Raw genomic sequence first — 20,699 nt, 5'->3', positions numbered from 1 at the left:
TTTTCATTGACCAATGTGAGAAAAGTGAAAGCTTACCACACTAAGTTTCCGCTTTAGCCCTTTTCCTTTACCCTACTTTATATATGATGAACAAAGAAAAAAAAAACAAGTAACCACATCTAGCAAACCATATGATGACATGGGATTTTCACTTTTATGATGACATGAGTTTTCCATTTTTATGATGACATGAGTATTGGTTATGGAGTTTGATCTCAACATTATAACATAAGTTTATGGATTGAAAGTTTTGTATAATAAAAACTAGGAAGATAGTTAAAAACAAAAAAAAATGTCTGCTGATAAATGTTACACAAAATCAATATTATTTATTATAAAAATGATCTAATAAAAATATATCATAAAAAATTGCACAAGTCTACAACATAATGAAAATGAAAATAATGTCAAATTATATAAAATTTTCACTAATATTTATACAAGCCATCTTTGAAAATGGCCAATAAATTTAGTGTCTTTAGACCACTGAAAAGTAGTGCAACTGGATGTCTGTGTTCGTTACTTGATCCGGTCCCTTGCTTATTTTCTGCAATTTTGGGGTAGATTTCTATAAAGAGAAAGAGAAAAAGTTACTTCAGAAGAATTTTCCGTCGTCTTTACAAACCAGATTGCGAATCAAACAAGATCGTCCTAATTCTTGATCTGGGTTTGATTTGTATTTTCTTTCGGCTCAAATATTTGTCATGGATACAGAGTTTCTTGAAGCACTGTGACAAATGGGCTGTGTAACATCAAAACAGACAGTGCCAGTGACGCCGGCGGTGGATCATTCTGGGGGGTTTCGGGACAATGCGGTGGGTGGTTCTGGACGGAATTTTGATGGGAATGGCGATGATGTGGTGGCGCAATTAGAGACCAAGAAACGGAGGAAGAAGAAAGGGAATACAAGGAGTGAGTCAGGGCTGAATGGGAGCGAGTTGGGTGAATCAGGGAGGACGAATTTCACCATCGGCGGCGGTGAGTCGGTGAGCTTTAGGTTGGGTAATTTACATAGATACGTTGAAGTAGAGCAGGTGGCTGCTGGTTGGCCGGCGTGGCTCACTGCAGTCGCCGGTGAAGCCATTCATGGTTGGTTGCCTCTCAAAGCCGAATCCTTTGAAAAATTAGAAAAGGTTCATCACTTTACCTCACCATTTTACACAAACAAACAGATTATTCACTGTATGTTTTCATTATAACTTCTTCAACGAATCATTGATGTTCTTCATATCTCGTTATTGTTTCAATAGATCGGGCAAGGTACATACAGCAGTGTTTTTCGTGCTCGTGATCTAGAATCGGGAAAGATAGTTGCCCTAAAGAAGGTGAGATTCGACAATTTTGAACCCGAAAGTGTTCGATTTATGGCTCGTGAAATAGTGATTCTTAGAAGACTTGATCATCCAAATATCATGAAACTAGATGGGATAATAACCTCACAGTTATCATGTAGCATATACCTTGTCTTTGAGTACATGGAACACGATATTTCAGGACTTTTATCTTCCCCCAAAATCAAATTCACAGAATCCCAGGTTTGTAACATGCAAAGTTCGTATCTTTATTATTGTCAAAAATTACATGCAATAGCAACATACTTTATCTTGTTGCTATATTGATAAGAAGAGTAAAGCACGTTGCTATTACATGCAATTTGTTTTTTTTGTTTTTTTTTTGTTATAGTTTGAGATTTGGATGAAACAGATAAAGTGCTACATGAAGCAATTGTTATCGGGGCTGAAGCATTGTCATTCACAAGGAATAATGCATCGTGACATTAAAGGGGCGAATCTTTTGGTAAATAATGAAGGAATTATAAAAATAGGTGATTTTGGGTTGGCTAATTTTTGTAATTTAGCTCAAGATAAACGACCTTTGACTAGTAAAGTTGTTACTTTATGGTATCGGCCTCCTGAACTTTTATTGGGGTCCACGGATTATGAAGCTTCAGTGGATCTATGGAGTATAGGGTGTGTGTTTGCAGAGCTTCTTCTTGGTGTACCTCTTCTTCAAGGTAGAACTGAGGTAAAAATACTACATACTTGACTTTCAAAAGTCAAAGTTAGAGTTTCTTGAAACAAAAATGGAAAAGTCTTGGAATCATTTTCTTTGTGGTGTAACTTCAGGTTGAACAAATGCACAAAATCTTTAAGCTTTGTGGATCACCATGTGAAGATTATTGGAAAAAGTCAAAGCTTCCACATGCCACACTGTTTAAACCACAACGTCCATACAAAAGCTGTTTATGGGAAACTTTTAAAGATCTACCAAAAAACACTGTAAATCTTATAGAGACTTTGTTATCCATTGAACCCTATAAGCGTGGGTCCGCCTCTTCTGCCCTTGAATCTGAGGTAACTTATTCACATCACATATGAAATAACATGAGTATAGAATGCTGAAATAACAAAAAATCAAAGTCCTCACATTTTGGAAGCTTACTCTTTGATATGGTATTAACAGTATTTTACTACAAAGCCTTATGCATGTCAACCATCGAGCTTACCAAAATACCCTCCAACTAAAGAAATTGATACAAAGCATCGGGAACACTCTAGAAGGTAAATGTGAATAGTATTTTTTCTACAATATCAATAAAAAAAATATGGATGTTACCTTATGAGGATTTTTCATGTCTTTTACAGGAAGAGGCATGTTGAAAGAAATCGAGAGCCTGAAACATCACGAAGATTCAATAGGAATTACCCTAATGGCATGTGTAAATTGATGCCTGAGGAGGTATATATATATATATACATATATATGTTATATAAATGTATTATATAAACATGATCATGCGTATGCGTGTCTACTTTCTAATATTTGAACGACTTGTTGTACAGAATTTGCCAATCAGAACCGAAGTAAGGCACAAAATTAATGGAATTAGTTTAGATCATGATAAAGAAAGTGACATAATCATAGGTTTTGAGCCACGTGTAAACAAAATAAACCGTGGGTCCCATGAAGAGATTCCATTTTCGGGTCCTTTACAAGTTTCAGGTTCAAGTGGTTTTGCATGGGCAAGAAGGCGACTTGATGATCCTTCGTCTATAAGATCACACAGTAGATCGAGTTCAAAAAGTCGCATATCAGAACATTCAACATTACATCCAAGAGAACCAATTTTTTCAGAAAAGATTGAAAGAATCAGTTCTAGAGGCCGATTTGATGGTTACCCCTCTCAAGATTTACCTATTTTTAAGAAAATCGATTTGGTAAGTTGGTTTTTATTTTGAATTTAGCGAATCCCATGAAGGTTTTCGATTGATTCTTTGGTGTTGAAGTTTTGAAGTTTTGGATACAGATTTATCAGAATCAAGAAGACAAAGTTGAGTATTCGGGTCCTTTGTTATCTCAATCCCATCAAATTGATGAACTTTTGGAGAGGCATGAACGCCAGATTCGCCAGGCTGTTCGTTCCAAAAAGGTAAAGCCTTTGAAAACGATCCATCACATGCCATGATTCTTGAATGAGTTTTGAAGAGAAAGCGTTTCAAAAGTTTGAATTTTTTAGAGTTTCTGACAGTTTCAAAGATCAAAATGTCTGATGATGATTTTAGTTTTCTTTCTTATAAAAAGTAGTAAGATATTAGATATGAATGTACAGCTACAGAATGGTTGAATGGACGGATGTTGATGATTCTTGATATGTTTAAAGAGTCCATTTAGAGATGCATAAACGGACCTTGACATGAATCTGCCAAACAACCCGAAAAGCTCATTTCTTCTAGGCCCAGTTAAGACCCTTACGGGCTGCGGCACTACGTGTAAGACTTATGTATGTATGCGGTAAAATTGAAAAAAAAATGTTAGTGATTTAACACAATGAGTAATAAATACGCGTGGATGATTTTTTTTTTTTCTTTTACACGCATATTGTATATTTCGACTAGTGTTTTTTTGACTCTCACTATATATGGTTTCATGGATTTGTGTTATTGGATTGGATTATTAGTTTTTTGAATTTCATTATATTTTGAATTTTGATTTAACTACTCTTGAATTTCACAAATGTTCTGGATGGAACTTAAATCTTGAATTTAATTGAAAGAGGACATCTCATCTTACCGTTAGGGTAAAGACATCTTGGTTAATGATCGAACTTATTTGTAATCTGGTATACTTTTTAGCTTATATATAACACCCTTGAACATTTGGAAATAACATCCAAATTAAAACTTTACGGAAACATCTCAAACCATCATAATAATTGATGTTATCGTATATGACAACGCCACCACGAACTGTTAGACAAACCTTGTGATAGATCTCCAAGACTCTGCTCTAAGGGCGGACGAAGTCGTTGTTTGGGTTGCCAACGGTGTAGTGAGCTACTGGTCAGTATCGCCGATTTATGTTCCCTTCAAAAGCGGGTTCAGTGAGTTTCTTGTTTTAATGCTTATCAACGGGTTCACGAAGCCGTGTTAATTCCCATGTTAAATATTTCATTGTTTCACCTTTTCTTTATCATTCATTCCGTCCCCCCCCCCCCCCCCCCCCCCCCCCCTTTTTTTTTTCTCTCTCTTATATATTAATTCCCATGTTATATATATATATATATATATATATATATATATATATATATATATATATATATATATATATATATATATATATATATATATATATTATAACATCCCAAATTTTGAAGACCAAAAATTTAATTTTAGTACAACAATTTAGAAAACCATTTATAAGAAAATATCATCAAGTCATATCATTTCATCAAAACCACAGTCACATGTCTCAAAGTTATATCATGAAAACAATAATAACATCAGAGTACAATCCCAAGAATGTCATGGTGTGGAAATCCTGTGTGTGGGTGTGTGATGTGCAGCTACCACGCCAGCTTCTTCCCCTTCGCTGAGAGGTACCTGAAACAAAACTGAAAACTATAAGCACGAAGCTTAGTGAGTTCCCCCATCATACCACATAAGGTCTGTCCATCGGTATCTTTCAACCGGTATCTAACTGACATAACTAGGAACTGGTCTCCCCTTCAGTATCTTACAACCGGTAACCAGGAGCTAACCTCCCCTTCGGTATCTTACAACTGGTAGCTATGAGCTAACCTCTCATTCGGTATCTTTCAACCGGTAGTCGGGAGCTAACCTCCCCTTCGGTATCTTTCAACCAGCAAGTGAGGACTATTTCACCCCTACCACTACCACATAATAACATATCATGAACATATATCTAGGCATGCATGAGTGCTTTCTACCCCTTCGGTATCTTCCAAATTGTAACTGGGGACTGTTCTGCCCCTAATATTACTAACACATTTAGCATCCTAGAACATAATCATAACATATAGCAACATACCAAATAATTATCACAAAGACAATCATCTCTAATATAATCTCTTACTAGTGGGCCGACCTTGGTGCCTTAGACCCACTTCTACTGGAAGGTAACTCACCTCAGTGTCGTAAAGTGTCTAAACTGTCCTCGTTGCCGGGATCAACTCCTCTCGATTCCTACACATAACAATCTTCCTTAATTACCATTTCATGGTCAACTCATATCAAAGTCAAAGTCAAGGTCAACACCTTGGTCAAAGTCAACTCTAGGTCAAAGTCAACATCTGGTAGACTCAACTCGCCGAGTGGACCCACCAACTTGCTGAGTTCCATAATCCTCAGAACACTAAGAGCTTCAACCCTACTCGCCAAGTCTTTTAAGAACTTGCTGAGTTCTCCTTCATACAAAGTCGGGACTTTCTACAACTGACTCGTCGAGTTCATCTTTAAACTCGTCGAGTCCTTCTTCATGTAAGAAGGCACGTCTAGTCCTGGACTTGGCGAGTTCTTTTTCATGTAGTTGGAACTTAGTCTTGAACTCACTGAGTTCCATGATCTTCAGGCCCATAATGAACCTAACTGGCTGAGTGTTCTTCCAGCTTAACACATTGCCCATTATCAGAAGAGGTTTGGGGGAAACTGCAACCTGACTCGCCGAGTCAAATGAGTGACTCGTCGAGTCCCTCCATGTCCAAAACAATTCAGTCGACTTCATTCGGGCTTAATGCATTCAAAACATAGATCTGACCTCTTAGGGTCTATATTACACGTAAAGTTACAAACTTGACGTTCATGCATGGGGTATTTGGCTCAAATGGTCTTAAAAAGAGGTTTATATGGTGCATGGGACTCTTATAGCAATAAAGTTGGCACCTTTATGCCATGAGAACCCTCCAAGGTTCAAGATCTGAAGTCAACACTATACATTATGCTCTAAACCTGAAGGTGACTTAGAAATTCCCCAAAAATGACAAGATTCAAGCCCTAAAGAAGATCTAACAAATGGGAAGTCAAGGTTGAAGCTTTTTTTACCTCAAACAAGCTGGAAATGCAACCAAGACTCTGGGATCTATTGCCTTCTTCTTGAACCTCCAAGCCTTTCCTTCCTTGTCCAAGCTTCAAATCACAAAAATGGCACCAAAATAGCTCAAGAACACTCATAACTGATTAGGGTTTCGAGAATGGGGTCTGAGGGTGATGGAGGCTGGAGTGGATGCCACTGAATGTGTTTAAATATGGTGCAAACCTTTAAATTTAGGGTTTCATCCAGACAAGTCTACTCGTCGAGTAGGGGTTTCCGACTCGACGAGTAGATTCTTCCACCCACGTCTAAATTTAGCCTCCACTATATATATATATATATATATATATATATATATATATATATATATATATATATATATATATATATATATATATATATATTAAATTAGCAAACTTTTATTTTTGAATAAAAAATGTTATATTTTATTTTATTTATATTTTTTAATTTAATTAAATAAAAAAATGATATGACAAGTGGGTTGAGTGGTGGAAAAGATATGATTTTCATATGTTGTGGGTTAGGAAATATAGAAGTGAGAGGGGAAAAAAAATAAGATGGCAATGGGTTGAGTGGGTTGGGAAGGAAAACCTCCATCCACTTAACAGTTAAACACTTAAGTCAATCTAAACTTAAGTCAATCTAAATTCGATATTTATAGGCAAAAGTTTATGGTCGGACTCATGAAACTTAATGGTGTAGATAAAGAAAGAGTTATGTCTAGTCGATAATCATATTTCCAAAAAATGAGTTTCTAACCTACTATAATATACTTGTTTTACTAACGTTTCAGGTATGACTGTCAGACCATACATAGCATGTGTCTTGGTGTAGGCATTTTTTTTTTTTTTTATTTTTTATTTTTTATTTATTTTTTTATTTTTTATTTTTTTTCGGTGAGATATATTGCATTATACAATGTGTTCGGTTATAGGTACTTGATATTTGATGGTTGCGGTTTGTCAAGCCTTCAAACTCAATTCAAAAGTCTATTTAATTTCACAAGCCTAGTGAATTAATATGATAAAAATATTAAAATAACACATTACTTCTAATATGATAAAAATATTAAAATTACACATAGTATTTATATAGATGTGGTAAGTAGGATCGGGCATAACCATCATGCAACAAAATTGCAAATTTAGAAGTTTAGATCCAAAATTACAAAATAATATCGAAAAATTGAAGGACCATTCTTGTAAGTTAGACTTAAATCAAATCAATCCTTTATTGGTTTCCTTGATAATTTACGTAGAACAAACTAAATACAATAATGAAAAAGAAAAATTGATCAATGTTCTTCCCTTCCCTCCTTTCTTCCTCCATAATCTCGTTTGTGTTTTGTTCTGATTCCACGTGCAATAGAAATCAAAGCATTTCCATTGCCGTGACGAATTCCCTGAATCAATTGCAATATTCCTCACTCCCCTTCATAGATTTCTTGAATCATCGAATTCAATATAATTTCTTCGATTGTCATCATCTTACCCATGATTTCTCAGAAAACCCTATCAATCTTGCTGCCAATAAATACAATAATATCGCAGATTCTTTCCCCAACCTAGATTACGTCATTTATCATAATCATAATACTTGACCTGACGATAAATTTTTTATTTTGTGGGTCTTTTTTTCATTGAATTGGTGAATTGAGTACATTATCCTTAAGATTACCTTTTATTTTTTACGTTCTTAGCGCGATCTTTGTATGCGTCCTTTCAGATTCCCGTGATTGTTTGCGTTCTCACTGTTCCTTTCCATGATTGCATTCTTAATTGTATTTTGATCTGAAAATGGCGAATAACATGGAAATCATGCTTGCAAAACTTAAGATGCCACTTTCTGATTTGGTGGTAAGTACCCTTTTGATCAAGTTGGCTTATGTACCCGTTTTCAATTGGCTAATTGCAACTTTATCCATCATCTGGATTCTGTAGACTGCAATTTTAGCTATGAATGATGAGCTTATAGATTCCGATCAACTAGAAGATTGTCTCAAATTCTATCCCACGAATGAAGAGATGGAGCAACTCAAGGTGAAGCCATAACTCATTTACTTGGTATTCTATGTAGATTTTAAGTATATAATATTCTTATGTAAAAGTACTTGTCCCGTTTACGTATTGATCTTCTTCTGCATTGTGACTGTTCAGAAATTCACAGATGACTATGAGACACTTGGCAAGCGCGAACAGGTCAGTATCAACCCATCATAACTTTTTATTTCATTTTATTTAATATCTATCAAGAGTTTATCTTATGAAAATGAAATTTTACTTGGCTATTGCAGTATTTCCTGGAGCTAATGAAGGTGCCACGCATGGATGCAAAATTAAGGGTTTTTCTGTTCAAAATAAAATTTAACGTTCAGGTTGGTGGTTGGTTAGTTTGTAATAGTTAATGTAATATTTGATGTGATTATATTTGAGTTGGAATATTGTTTCAGCTTTCAGAATTCAAAACGAGTCTAAACACAGTAAACTCTGCATGCGATGAGGTGAGGTGATCATGATCTAGGTCTACTACTATTATGAATTCATTCTACCCTCTTCTGCTTTTACCTTTTCTGTACTTAGTTGATATAATTCTGTTATTGGATTTGTTAGGTGCGGAGGTCCACAAAGTTGAAAGAAATCATGAAGAGAATTTTATATTTGGGGAATACATTAAATCAAGGAACTGCTAGAGGTAACAACATCAACATCATTAGATAAATAAATTAGTTTTATTGATGTTAATATCCAAATTTTGTAGGTGCTGCTGTTGGTTTCAAGTTGGATAGTCTCTTGATATTGACAGATACACGAGCTTCAGACAGCAAGATGACTTTAATGCATTATCTGTGCAAGGTAAAACTCAATACAAAATGTGAAATCTTTAATTCGTTAAAAATATTAATTTTTTTTAATCATCAACATCTGTTTTCCTTGTGTAAAGAAAATTGCCTCCAAGTCCCCAAGCCTTTTAGATTTCCATGAGGATCTTGTTAGCCTAGAAGCTGCAACCGAGGTTTGAATTTTCATATGTTTTAATTGCACAGATTCATGATTAATGTGTAAAACCAATGAAAGGCTTTCTAAATTACAGATAGAATTGAAAGTTTTAGCAGACGAAATGCAGTCCATTACCATGGGGCTGGAAAATGCGAAGCAGGAACTAGCTGCATCTGCAAATGATGGCCCAATATCTCAAGGTTTTCATAAGGTAGTAGCTTAGAAACCCTTGAAATAGCAACTAAGGAATTCTGTAATTCAAAACTATAAAAGATACTTCTCATTTGAAAAAAAAATGATGTTTTTTATTATTTGAACTTTTTTAGACATTAAAGGAATTCATTGGCCAAGCTGAGGCGGAAATGACAAGTGTAATGGAGTTCTATTCCATTGTGGTAAATGAATCACCCTAAATTTGCCTCAAAGTCAAATCAGTACCTTTCCTTGATTACTTTTTGTATTCTTCCATTAAATTGTTTGTGTTACACTTACAGTGTAGAAATGCTGATGCATTGGCCATATATTTTGGTGAAGACCCTACTCGTTGTCCTTTTGAACAAGGTAACGAAACTTATATATGTTTGTTTCATTTTCACTTAATGCAAAAAGAACTTAATAGAGAATGTCACTGAATTGAGGCTTTCCCTATTAGGTGCTATCTTCTTACAAATTTGCCTCGTTTATCTTTTATTCCGTTCCCCAAGATCTATTATCACATTTTGAAATATAATGGAAAAATGTAATAAAAATAGTTATTCATTTGTTATTTTATTATTATTATTATTTGTGCAGCTACTATGACCCTTTTGAACTTTGTGAGACTCTTCCGAAAATGCGACGAGGAGAACCGTAAACAGGAGGCTGAAATGGAGGAAGTAAAGGGTGTTAATGTAAAATAAGAAATGTTTCTTTTATACACCTTTTATTTTTTACCAATAAATTTTTAAAAATGTTATACCTTCAAAACCTATTATTTATTTATTTATTTATTTTAACAAATAATGTTTATTGTAATATATGTCCTAGCAAAAAGTTTAATAGATAAGTTGTACATTTGTAATTGTGCTATACATAGATGATATATATAAAAGACAAAAATGGTACAATCCATGAGGGTCAATTGCATGTATACATACACATGATGGCATACAATGTAGGCGTTTGCATTTTTTCCATAATGTTTTTTTTCCCTTTTCCACAAAAAAAACTGGAATTAATTTGTTCCACTCTATCGACCTCAAGTACATTGATTTTGTTATGACTATGATCGGGTCAACTAAAACTCAAGACTATTTATATCTCTGATATAATCATTCAATAGAGCAATTGAAAAAGAAGAAAAATTGATATAGGGATAGTTGTTATACAATTATTACAAGAAGGGTATAAATGTCAATTTAGTTGAAAAGGGAAATACCCATCTCTGAGAAATTTTAATTTCACTCCTAAGTTGGAATTCCCAACATTTAATGGCAGTTACCCATCCTAGAGATTAGTTAGAAAAATACACAAAATACTCCAATCTTCTTAGGATTCTAGATTCTCAAAGAGTTGATTTGGCTAACTTGTATATGAACAGAATCTAGGAGTGTTTGGCTTAGCTTTTCAAACTCAAAAGTCCTTTGGAAAAGTTACAAAAAAGTCAGGATTTACTGATTTTTCCAAAAAGTTCTGTTCTTCCTTATGTAAAAACTTCAAAGTACACTTTTAGCCAAACACCCCCTAGAATCAACTTGTGGTGAGGCAACAACAGGTAACATGGTTGATCTGTTGATCATGTAATCATGGTCAGATCAAAGACCATGTAGGTCATTGAAGGTGATCGATGGATGGCGGGCCAGAAGATTTGATTTTAAACCATTATATTCATCTCGCAAACCTGAGATTGTAAGCATAACTAGATCCTTGTCCTTCATGAGTTCACCGATATTAGCGAGAGCGGACACATATTCCATTGCTCGGCTAAGATAGGTCAGTGGAGTTTCATCACTTTTCATCTCTATGCGAAGTAACTGTGTTTTTAAAGTGTATTCACAAGAAGCAGAGTTTGGTGAATAAGCACGTTCTAACGAAAGCCACAAATCTCTAGAGGTCGTACCTTGAACATGTTGGAAAGATGCTTCAGATAGAATTATCATTCTTATGTGTGCATCATTGGAAACCCAATGAGGATAACTAGGGTTATCAGTTATTGCATTTGTTGTGGTAATTTTTTGTTCTGGACATTTGATGGTGCCATCCACATAGCCGGTCAAGTGATTGGTGATTGGTGATTGGGAATGATTCGAGCATTGCCTTCCAGAAACCATAGTTAGTAGGAGAAAGAGTGAATGCAAATTTGTGGGTATTGTGAGCAGTTTTCTATGTATCACTAAAGGCAACGATAACAACCATGTTTTGATCGGAAGAGAAATTGAGACGGTGGAGAAGATATCGCCGATTTAGGGTTGGAGGCACCAAAGGGAACTTGGTTCTGATACCAAATCAAAACTCGTATCTTGTTCAATTCAATAGATATCACATCAGATCACATTATATATAATAAAATATTACATTTAGGTACCCTCTATTTATTATAATTATAAACACAGTCTAACAATGTACAACCCACCATTAACTCAACATTAGGAGCACTTAAATATTGTATTTCATTTAATGTAACAACATCAACTATATGCCAAAACGAGCAAATGTACTTTTGTTATATCAAAAGTTGAGTATTTGGGACATTTCATATCAGGTGAAGGCCTAGAGACAACCTAAAAGAAAATAGAAGCAATAATAAATGGCCAATTCCTTAAAATGTAAAGGAGTTAAGAAGTTTATTGGGCATGATATTTTACTACAGAAAGATTATTCATAATTACACCTTAGTAAGCAAACCATTAACTCAACTGTTGAAGAAATAAGAATTTAAATGGTGAAATGAACCTCGGTCTGCCCTAGAAATACCAGAGAAAGCTTTAAATTCAACCCAATTCTAGGTGTATCAGACTTTTTATAAGTATTTGTGATAGAGAATCATGCATCAAACCACGAAATTGGTGCGGTTTTAATGCAACAAGGACATCCTTTAGCTTTTATCAGTAGAGCACTCGGTCTAAAATGGCAAAAACTATATGTGTATGAAAAAGAGCCACTGACCATTGTCTTTGTAGTTCAAAAATGGGAACAACATTTGACTGGATACCACTTTATTATAGGAACTCATCAAAAAAGTTTAAAGTGGTTGCTTCAGCAAAAGATTTCCACTCTATTCCAGTAATATTGGCTTTCAAAACTTATAGGTTTTGATTAAATACAATACAAATTGGGAAGTGAAAATCTAGTAGCTGATGCTTTACCAAGAGCAGAAGGAAGTGAAATTTTTGTTTAGCACTCACTATAGTGGAATCTAATTTAATAAAGCTTATAAAAGAGAGTTAATAGAATGATGAATTTCTTAATTCATTGTAGCAACGAGGAGTTACTTAAGACACTCCTAACTACATAATCCAATATGGGCTTATAAATAAGAAATAAAAGATAGTTTTTGGCAAGGATGAAGGGAAAAACATAAAAGAATTTTATGGCTTCACTCTTCACCTTAAGGCCTTGGGTAGAGATGCAACTATTAAAAGATTAAAAACCTTGTTTACTTGAAAGGTTTTTCATAAATATGTGAGTAGATTTATATGAAATTGCACAACATGTCAGGAGAACAAATATGATTCTTCTACATATCCATGTTTATTACAACCACTACTTGTACCTACAACTTTATGGGTTGATATCTCTATGGGTTTCATAACTGGACTTCCTAACTCTCAAGGGAAAGAAGTCATATATATGTTGTCGGTAGAATGGGAAGATATCCTCGCTTCATGACTTTATCTCACCGGCTTTTCACGTGTGGATGTTGCCCAAACATTGATGGATAATGTGTCCACGGTACATAGATGGCCATAAACGATTATAAGTAATAGAGATCCTATTTCCCTTAGTAAATTCTGAACAACTCTCTTTCAAATACATGATACTCAATTGAAATTATCACTAATTTATCACCCTCAGGCAGCCATGCAAGAGGTAGTGAATAGATGTCTTGAAAGCTACTTAAGATATATATATATATATATATATATATATATATATATATATATATATATATATATATATATATATATATATATATATATATATATATATATATATATATATATATATATTGGGTTAAATATGAAAAATTGGTCATTTTGATTGCCAGTGGTTGAATAGTGGTACAATACTAATTATCATATATCTATCAAACTTACTCCATATCAAGTCGTATATAATCAACCATCACTTTTGCATCTGCCCTATCAATCCGGGGAAACCAACAATGAAACTGTTGATAAATCACTTCAAAGAAGAGAAAACATTATTAACACTTTAAAAAAGTAGTTGCAATTTGCTCAAAACAAAATGAAGTTTTTGTCTGACAAGAAAAAGTTTAAGAGACAATTTCAAGAGGGCAATCGGGTATAGCTTAAATTGCAAAATTACAGGCAAACTTCGGTGAAATCTCAGAACAATCTTAAGTTAAATTATGTGTTTCATATGTTTCAATTGAAAACATTTAAATGAAGGTTACCTAACCTTCTCCATATTCCAGCATGGTGGAAAGAATAACATGCACATATCGATATCAAGCCAAATAAATTTCTTGATAGACGCATTGTGAAATGACAAAACAAGGCAGTTGTACATACCTTTATACAGTATATGTATGACTTGTGGGCAAGTTAAATGTTTGAGTAAATTACACGAATGGTCCCTATGGTTTAGGGTAATTTGTGTGTTAGGTCCCTAACTTATTTTCTTAACTCGGAAAGTCCCTACTGTTTGTTTTTGTTACGCGCTTGGTCCCTGTCTTACCTAAAAAAACTATTTTGCCCTTGATTTTTTTAATTTATTTAAATAAATACACCCCAACCTCACTCCTTCACCTTACCTTACCCATCCCATCATTTTTTTCTATTAAAATAATAGTATTTTTAGGTAAGACATGGACTAAACGTGTAACAAAAACAAACAGTACGGACCAAGCGCGTAAAAAAAACAAACAGTAGGGACTTTCCAAGTTAAAAAAAATAAGTTAGAGACCAAGAATACAAATTACCCCAAATCATAGGGACCATTCGTGTAATTTACCCTAAATGTTTTTAGGGAGAAAGTATGATACATCGCTAGTTGTTATATAGTTAGTTACAATGGGTATAAATGTCAATTTAGATGAAAATAGTTAGAAAGAAAATTGTTCATGTCTTGAAGTTGTAAATAGAATGCACAACTGTAAGAAAATGATTACCGATTCATACAATAAGGATTCTCAAAAATATTTCCTTTTTTTCTCTATCTCTTAAATGTTTCTCGTGTATTGTATTATCTTGAAGCTTCGAATTCATCATAAGCGTATTAGCTTCATGCAAGCTACATCAAAAGGAAAATCCCCTATAGAATCCGATATTTCAATACAAATATATTATATAAATAATCTAGTAAAACAAATTTATAATTGTCAAGTGCATACATAAACATTTTGGATTGGTATATTAATAGTAAGACTAGAATATTGAGACCAAAAATGGTTTTGGACCCTGAGTTTCAAACTTATTTTTTTAATTCGGAACTCGGAAGGTACCTGAAGTTTGTTTTTGTTACATGTTTGGTCTCTTCTATTTGTTTTTGTTATGTGTTTGGTCCCTATCTTATCTAAAAAATATATTATTTAAATAGGGAAAAATGATGGGTAGGTAAGGTAAGATGAGGGGGTTGAGGTTCAAGTGTGTTTATTTAAATAAATTAAAAAATCAAGGGCAAAATAATATTTTTAGGTAAGACATGGACCAAACACGTAACAAAAACAAACAACAAGGACATTCCAAGTTAAAAAGATAAGTTTGGAACCAAATGGACAAATTACCCTAAACTGTAGGTACCATTCATTGAATATATTATATTTTAATCTTTGTAAAAAAAATTACAATTACGAGAACTCATAATTTATTTTATCGTATTTGTATTTATATTCGTTAACTAAAGTAACTCATTCTTATATTTTTCTTAATATTTTAAAATGAACAAGCTAAATATAAAATTCGCAAAGATGAAATAAATACGGGGTTTACCACTACAACAGATATTTATATCCGTCGCAAAATGAATGGGTAGCCATGTATTTGGAAATTTGGATCGTGGTTAATATTTTAGCGACGGAATAAAGCGGAAATATCCGTCGTCGTTATATCGCGCACAAGGTTGATTTGTTTGTTTTACCAACTTTTACACATATCCCAATTCCCACACAATACATACGTGTGTGTACGACATAAATTAAAGAATTCAATTGCAGCGACGAACTCCCAGAATCAATTGCAATTTTTCCCTCCCAAATCATCGAATGTCTCATAATCACAATAGAAATCATTTTCACTGATTGGCGAATCGAAGTTTGGAATTGAAAAGTTTCCGTCATCGCATTGATATAACTGGTTGGTTAATTAAAAACAAAAATTGGAAGATTTTAAGATCGGTTTCTCTATGACATGACATTGTCAACATTTTTGGACAGGTGAGGCGAAATTGGGGAATCAAACATTTTTGGTACGTAACATTTCACGTCCATTTTTTGCTGAATCTTGTAACCAATAACAAAACAATTACCTTAATCCCCAAATTAAATGTGAGTTTCAAGCTCATGCATGATTAGAAGGCTACGGCAGTGGTGGACGATGTCCCCTTCACCACCACCTCCACTTCCTCCACCGTTTCCTGGTGGTGGTTTAGGGTTACCACCACCTCCACCGATGTATGAAGCACCATATCAACCAATGTATGGAGCATCACCTCCACCAATGCATGATGGATCACCTCCACCTCCACCACCTCCACCGTTGTATGGAGGATCGTCACCTACAACACCACATCCACCAACTCCACCGCCACTGCCACCTCCTGGAATATCTGAACCTCCACCTCCACCGTTGCATGCAAGAGTACCTCCACTACCTACAACACCACTTCCACCACCTCCACCATTGTATGGAGGAGCGCCACCTACAACACCACTTCCACCGTTGTATGGAGTAGCACCTCCACTACCACCTGGACCTCCTGGTGGACCACCACCTCCACCTGGAGCGAGGCGAGGTAGAGGACGAGGACGTGGAGGACCGGGAACACGAAGATCCAACTTAAAGCCATTGCATTGGAACAGAGTGACGAGGGCATTGCAAGGAAGCTTGTGGGAAGAATTGCAAAGACATGGAGAGCCCCAAAGGTAAGGTTTCTAATTCTTCTTTTTTGTTTCACTTCATATATTCTAACTCATGACTCATGTCATTAATTACCTTCCTTTGCAATTGCATTCTATTCTAGTGTGCCAGAATTTGATGTATCAGAACTTGAGACACTCTTTTCTGCCATAATCCCAAAGAAAGCTGCTTCTAAAGAAGCTCAACAAATCTACATGGTAATGATGCAATGTAAATTCAGTATAAATTACCTTTTACTTTTTATGTTCTTCATGTTTAGCTTGCATCCTCACGCGCTAAATTCTTATCTGTAGATTAATGATACAAGGAGAGTTAATAACTCGCAAATCATCCTTACAAAAAGAAGCGATATGGTGGTAGTTAGTTACCATCTTGATCCAGTTGACTTCTGTACCATTTTCAGTTGACTAATGGCAACTTAATCTTTAATCTTCAGGCTGCAATTTTAGCTCTGAATAACCAACCAAACATGCCCAGAGTTGTTCATACTTTCACTCCTCAATTTGCCGATTACAAGAAGATAGAACATTATTTTTATATGCATCACAGACCAGCATCCGAAGTATATTCAACAATCAGAATTCAAAATGTAATGGATTTGAAGAAGAGAGTGTACAAAAGGGTATTTGAATACTATGAATATACAATTGAAAGAATAGATGGAACAATCAGTATGTTTACAGACGCAGAAATTCCTCATTTGAATCCTCATGATTTGAAGTTTTTGTTGGTATATTTTGGAGAGAAGCATGATAAAGGAGTTGTACAATATAGGGATATTCTCATGAGGGTAAGAAAGGCTTTAAAAGATTACATTCAACGTTTTTCAAGGGTAGATATGGAATTAGCAAAGAGTTTTGGAGTGGAACATTTGGTAATAGAAGCTCCCAACACTAAATTTGATAATACTGAACAACACAGAAGTGAAACTATACTACAAGAAATTTGTAGATATGGAAACAAAAAGCATTTCTTTCGTTTGTCTGAAGCTCAAAAGTTTGATAACTTCACTTTGCACAACTTGGTTAATCTTGTAGTGAATCATGAGAGTGCAGACGAGAATCTGAAAAAGCATGTGTTAGAAATTCTTCAATGTCACATGAATGCAAAAATTAAGATGTCATTTCCTGATATGGTGGTAAGTACTCTTTTGATCAAGTTGGCTTAAACTTATGTACCCGTCTTCAATTGACTAATTGCAACTTTATCCCTCATCTGGATTCTGTAGGTTGCAATTTTAGCTATGAATGATAACCTTATAGATTCCGATCAGATACAAGATTTTCTCAAATTCTATCCCACGAAAGAAGAGATGGAGCAAGTCAAGGTGAAGCCATAACTCATTTACCTGGTATTCTTTGTAGATAATATTCTTATGTAAAAATACTTGTATTGATCTTCTTCTGCATTGTGACTGTTCAGAAGAAGTTCACTGATGACTCTGAGACAATGAGTAAGCACGAACAGGTCAGCATCGATATCACAGTACATTATAATTTTTTATTTCATTTTGATATCTATCAAGAATTTATCTCATGAGAAAGAAATTTTACTGCAGTATATCCTGGACCTAATGAAGGTGCCACGTATGGATGCGAAATTAAGGGCTTTTCTGTTTAAAATTAAATTTAACATTCAGGTTTGTAATTAGCTTGTAATTGTTAATATAATATTTTGGTGTGATTATTTATTGTTGATTTCATTATATTTGAGTTGGGATTTTGTTTCAGCTTACAACAGAGTTTAGAACAAGTCTAAACACAGTAAACTCTGCATGTGATGAGGTGAGGTGATCATGACCTAGGTCTACTATTATGAATTCATTCTACCCTCTTCTGCTTTTACCTTTTTTGTACTTACTTGATATAATATTGTTATTTGATTTGTTAGCTGCGGAGGTCCACAAAGTTGAAAGAAATCATGAAGAGAATTTTATATTTGGGGAACACATTAAATCAAGGAACTACTAGAGGTAAAAACATCAACATCAACATCAACATCATTAGATAAATAAATAAGTTTTATTGATGTTAATATCCAAGATTTGTAGGTGCTGCTGTTGGATTCAAGTTGGATAGTCTTTTGAAACTGACTGATACACGATCTTCAACTAGCAAGATGACTTTAATGCATTATCTCTGCAAGGTACTAAACTACTCGATATAAAATGTCAAAATGCGTTAAAATATTAACTGCTTTAATCATCAACATTTTTGTACAGGCTTTTGCCTCCAAATCCCCAAGCCTTTTAGATTTCCATAAGGATCTTGTTAGCTTAGAAGCTGCAAGCAAGGTTTGAGTTTTTTGTTTTTTTTTAATTGCATAGATTTATCGCTAGTATATAAAACCAATGGAAGGCTTTTTAATTTGCACAGATACAACTGAAAGTTTTAGCAGAAGAAATGCAAGCCATTCTGAAAGGGTTAGAAAAAGTTAAACAGGAACTAGCTGCATCGGCAAATGATGGCCCAATATCCGAAGGTTTTCGTAAGGTAGTAGCTCAAAAACCCTGAAATAGCAACTAAAAAAAAATCTTTAATCCAAAACTGTATCAGATACTTCTTATTATATATATTATGTATAATACATTTGAATAACTGCTGATTTTTTTTAAAAATTTAGACATTGAAGGAGTTCATTGGCCAAGTTGAGGCGGAAATGACAAGTGTATCAGATTTCTATTCCGTTGTGGTAAACGAATCACTATAAATTTGCCTCAAAATTCAAATAACCACATTTCCTTAATTCCTTTTGGATTATTCATTGTTTGTCTTAAACTTACAGTGTAGAAACGCTGATGCATTGGCCATATATTTTGGTGAAGATCCTACTCGTTGTCCTTTTGAACAAGGTAACTAACTTACTTCTTGTTGCTATTTTACATAAAGACATAATTTATATATGTTTGTTTCTTTTTGACTTGGTGCAAAAAAGACTTAATAAAGAAAATCAGTGAAACAAGGCTTTCTCTGTTAAGTTTTAACTTCTTACAAATTTGACTTATTTACCTTTTACTTCATTTCCCAAGATGTATAGTAGCATTTTCAAATATAACGAAAAAAGTAATAAAAATAGTTATTTTGTTACTTTATTATTATTATTTGTGCAGTTACTATGACCATTTTGAACTTTGTTAGACTCTTCCGAAAATGTGACGAAGAGAACTTCAAAGAGGAGGCGAAAATGGAGGAAGTAAAGGGTGTTAACGTAAATTAAGATAAAATTGTCCTTTTATACACCTTTTATTTTTTTATCAATAAAAATTTAAAATATTATACCATTTAAACCAATTATTTATTTATTTTAACAAATAACGTTTATTGTAATCTATGTCTTACTAAAATGTTTAATAGATAAATTGTACATTTGTAATTGTGCTACACATAGATAAAGATATATAAAGAGACAAAAATGTTCACGATTCATGAGGGTCCATTGCATATATACTTTCTACACATGATCACATACAATATGGTGTTTTGCCTTTTTCCATAAAAAACAATGGAATTAATTTCTTCCCCTCTACCGAGCTCGTATACATTGATTTTGTTATAATTATGATTGGATCAACTAAAACTCAAGATTATTTATAGGCAACCTAAGTAATCTAACCCATATAAATGAAGTATTTGAATAAAAAACAAATATTTTATAAAATTTGTAAAATGACCACTTACTTTAGATTATGGTATTCCGGAACTGTAACGTCTTGATTTCAGAATAAATTTTTCATTTTTAAAATAAAATAAACACTCATTTTCATAAAGACATGTTCAATGTAAAACCATTTGTTCATTAACTTTAATCCAAAATTAGAGTTAATAAGAAAGGCATCGCGAAATCTCAAATCATAAAACTGTAGACGCGTGTATACAGTCCCGCCTCTGCTTTCTCATGATCTGATGGAGTACCTGAAAAACCTTTAATCCAAAACTATAAGCCAGAGTTTAGCGAGTTCCCCAAAATATCACATATAACACAACTTAACTTAAAATATATAATAACTATGAGTTATCATCAACCATATGGGCTATCAACAACCCTGAGTTATCAACAA

General features: G+C 34.0%; 2 protein-coding genes and 1 long non-coding RNA gene across 4 annotated transcripts; 2 read left to right on the top strand and 1 right to left on the bottom strand.

Moving 5' to 3' along the window:
• Positions 1-463: 463 nt before the first annotated feature.
• On the top strand, positions 464-3,652 carry LOC111883275 (protein IMPAIRED IN BABA-INDUCED STERILITY 1). 2 transcript variants are annotated; one of them, XM_023879613.3, is made up of 9 exons: positions 464-1,133; positions 1,251-1,535; positions 1,705-2,025; positions 2,127-2,354; positions 2,464-2,561; positions 2,646-2,739; positions 2,844-3,218; positions 3,308-3,430; positions 3,611-3,652. In XM_023879613.3, exons 1-9 carry the CDS (start codon positions 738-740, stop codon positions 3,623-3,625), a joined length of 1,935 nt encoding a protein of 644 aa, XP_023735381.1. In that variant the 5' UTR covers positions 464-737; the 3' UTR covers positions 3,626-3,652. The 2 variants fall into 2 exon arrangements, with proteins under 2 accessions (XP_023735381.1, XP_023735380.1); XM_023879612.3 differs by having other exon boundaries at positions 465-1,133; positions 3,308-3,652.
• Positions 3,653-7,605: 3,953 nt separating this feature from the next.
• LOC111883286 (formin-like protein 20) lies at positions 7,606-10,404 on the top strand. Its single transcript, XM_023879624.2, has 12 exons — positions 7,606-8,204; positions 8,289-8,387; positions 8,505-8,546; positions 8,642-8,722; positions 8,798-8,848; positions 8,958-9,039; positions 9,106-9,200; positions 9,289-9,360; positions 9,439-9,555; positions 9,671-9,739; positions 9,839-9,905; positions 10,137-10,404. The coding sequence occupies exons 1-12, from the start codon at positions 8,145-8,147 to the stop codon at positions 10,241-10,243; spliced, it is 942 nt and encodes a 313-aa protein (XP_023735392.1). The 5' UTR covers positions 7,606-8,144; the 3' UTR covers positions 10,244-10,404.
• Positions 10,405-10,670: 266 nt separating this feature from the next.
• LOC111883287 (uncharacterized) lies at positions 10,671-11,832 on the bottom strand. Its single transcript, XR_002847397.3, has 2 exons — positions 11,443-11,832; positions 10,671-11,356 (listed from the first exon to the last, which is right to left on the bottom strand). It is a non-coding gene; the product is annotated as an uncharacterized LOC111883287 (long non-coding RNA).
• Between the last annotated feature and the right edge of the window lie 8,867 nt (positions 11,833-20,699).

The sequence above is a fragment of the Lactuca sativa genome, chromosome 5 (genome assembly GCF_002870075.4).
Source record: "Lactuca sativa cultivar Salinas chromosome 5, Lsat_Salinas_v11, whole genome shotgun sequence".
Classification (NCBI taxonomy): domain Eukaryota; kingdom Viridiplantae; phylum Streptophyta; class Magnoliopsida; order Asterales; family Asteraceae; genus Lactuca; species Lactuca sativa.
This window is presented reverse-complemented; position numbering and strand designations above follow the sequence as displayed.

Bases quoted from the DNA above. Each gene is read 5' to 3' on its own strand.
- LOC111883275 (XM_023879612.3), top strand. From the start codon at position 738: ATGGGCTGTGTAACATCAAAACAGACAGTGCCAGTGACGCCGGCGGTG. The intron at 2,026-2,126 runs GTAAAAATACTA...GTGTAACTTCAG, and splicing joins TTCTTCAAGGTAGAACTGAG to GTTGAACAAATGCACAAAAT. The intron at 2,562-2,645 runs GTAAATGTGAAT...TGTCTTTTACAG, and splicing joins CATCGGGAACACTCTAGAAG to GAAGAGGCATGTTGAAAGAA.
- LOC111883286 (XM_023879624.2), top strand. From the start codon at position 8,145: ATGGCGAATAACATGGAAATCATGCTTGCAAAACTTAAGATGCCACTT. The intron at 8,205-8,288 runs GTAAGTACCCTT...TGGATTCTGTAG, and splicing joins TGCCACTTTCTGATTTGGTG to ACTGCAATTTTAGCTATGAA. The intron at 9,361-9,438 runs GTTTGAATTTTC...TCTAAATTACAG, and splicing joins GCCTAGAAGCTGCAACCGAG to ATAGAATTGAAAGTTTTAGC.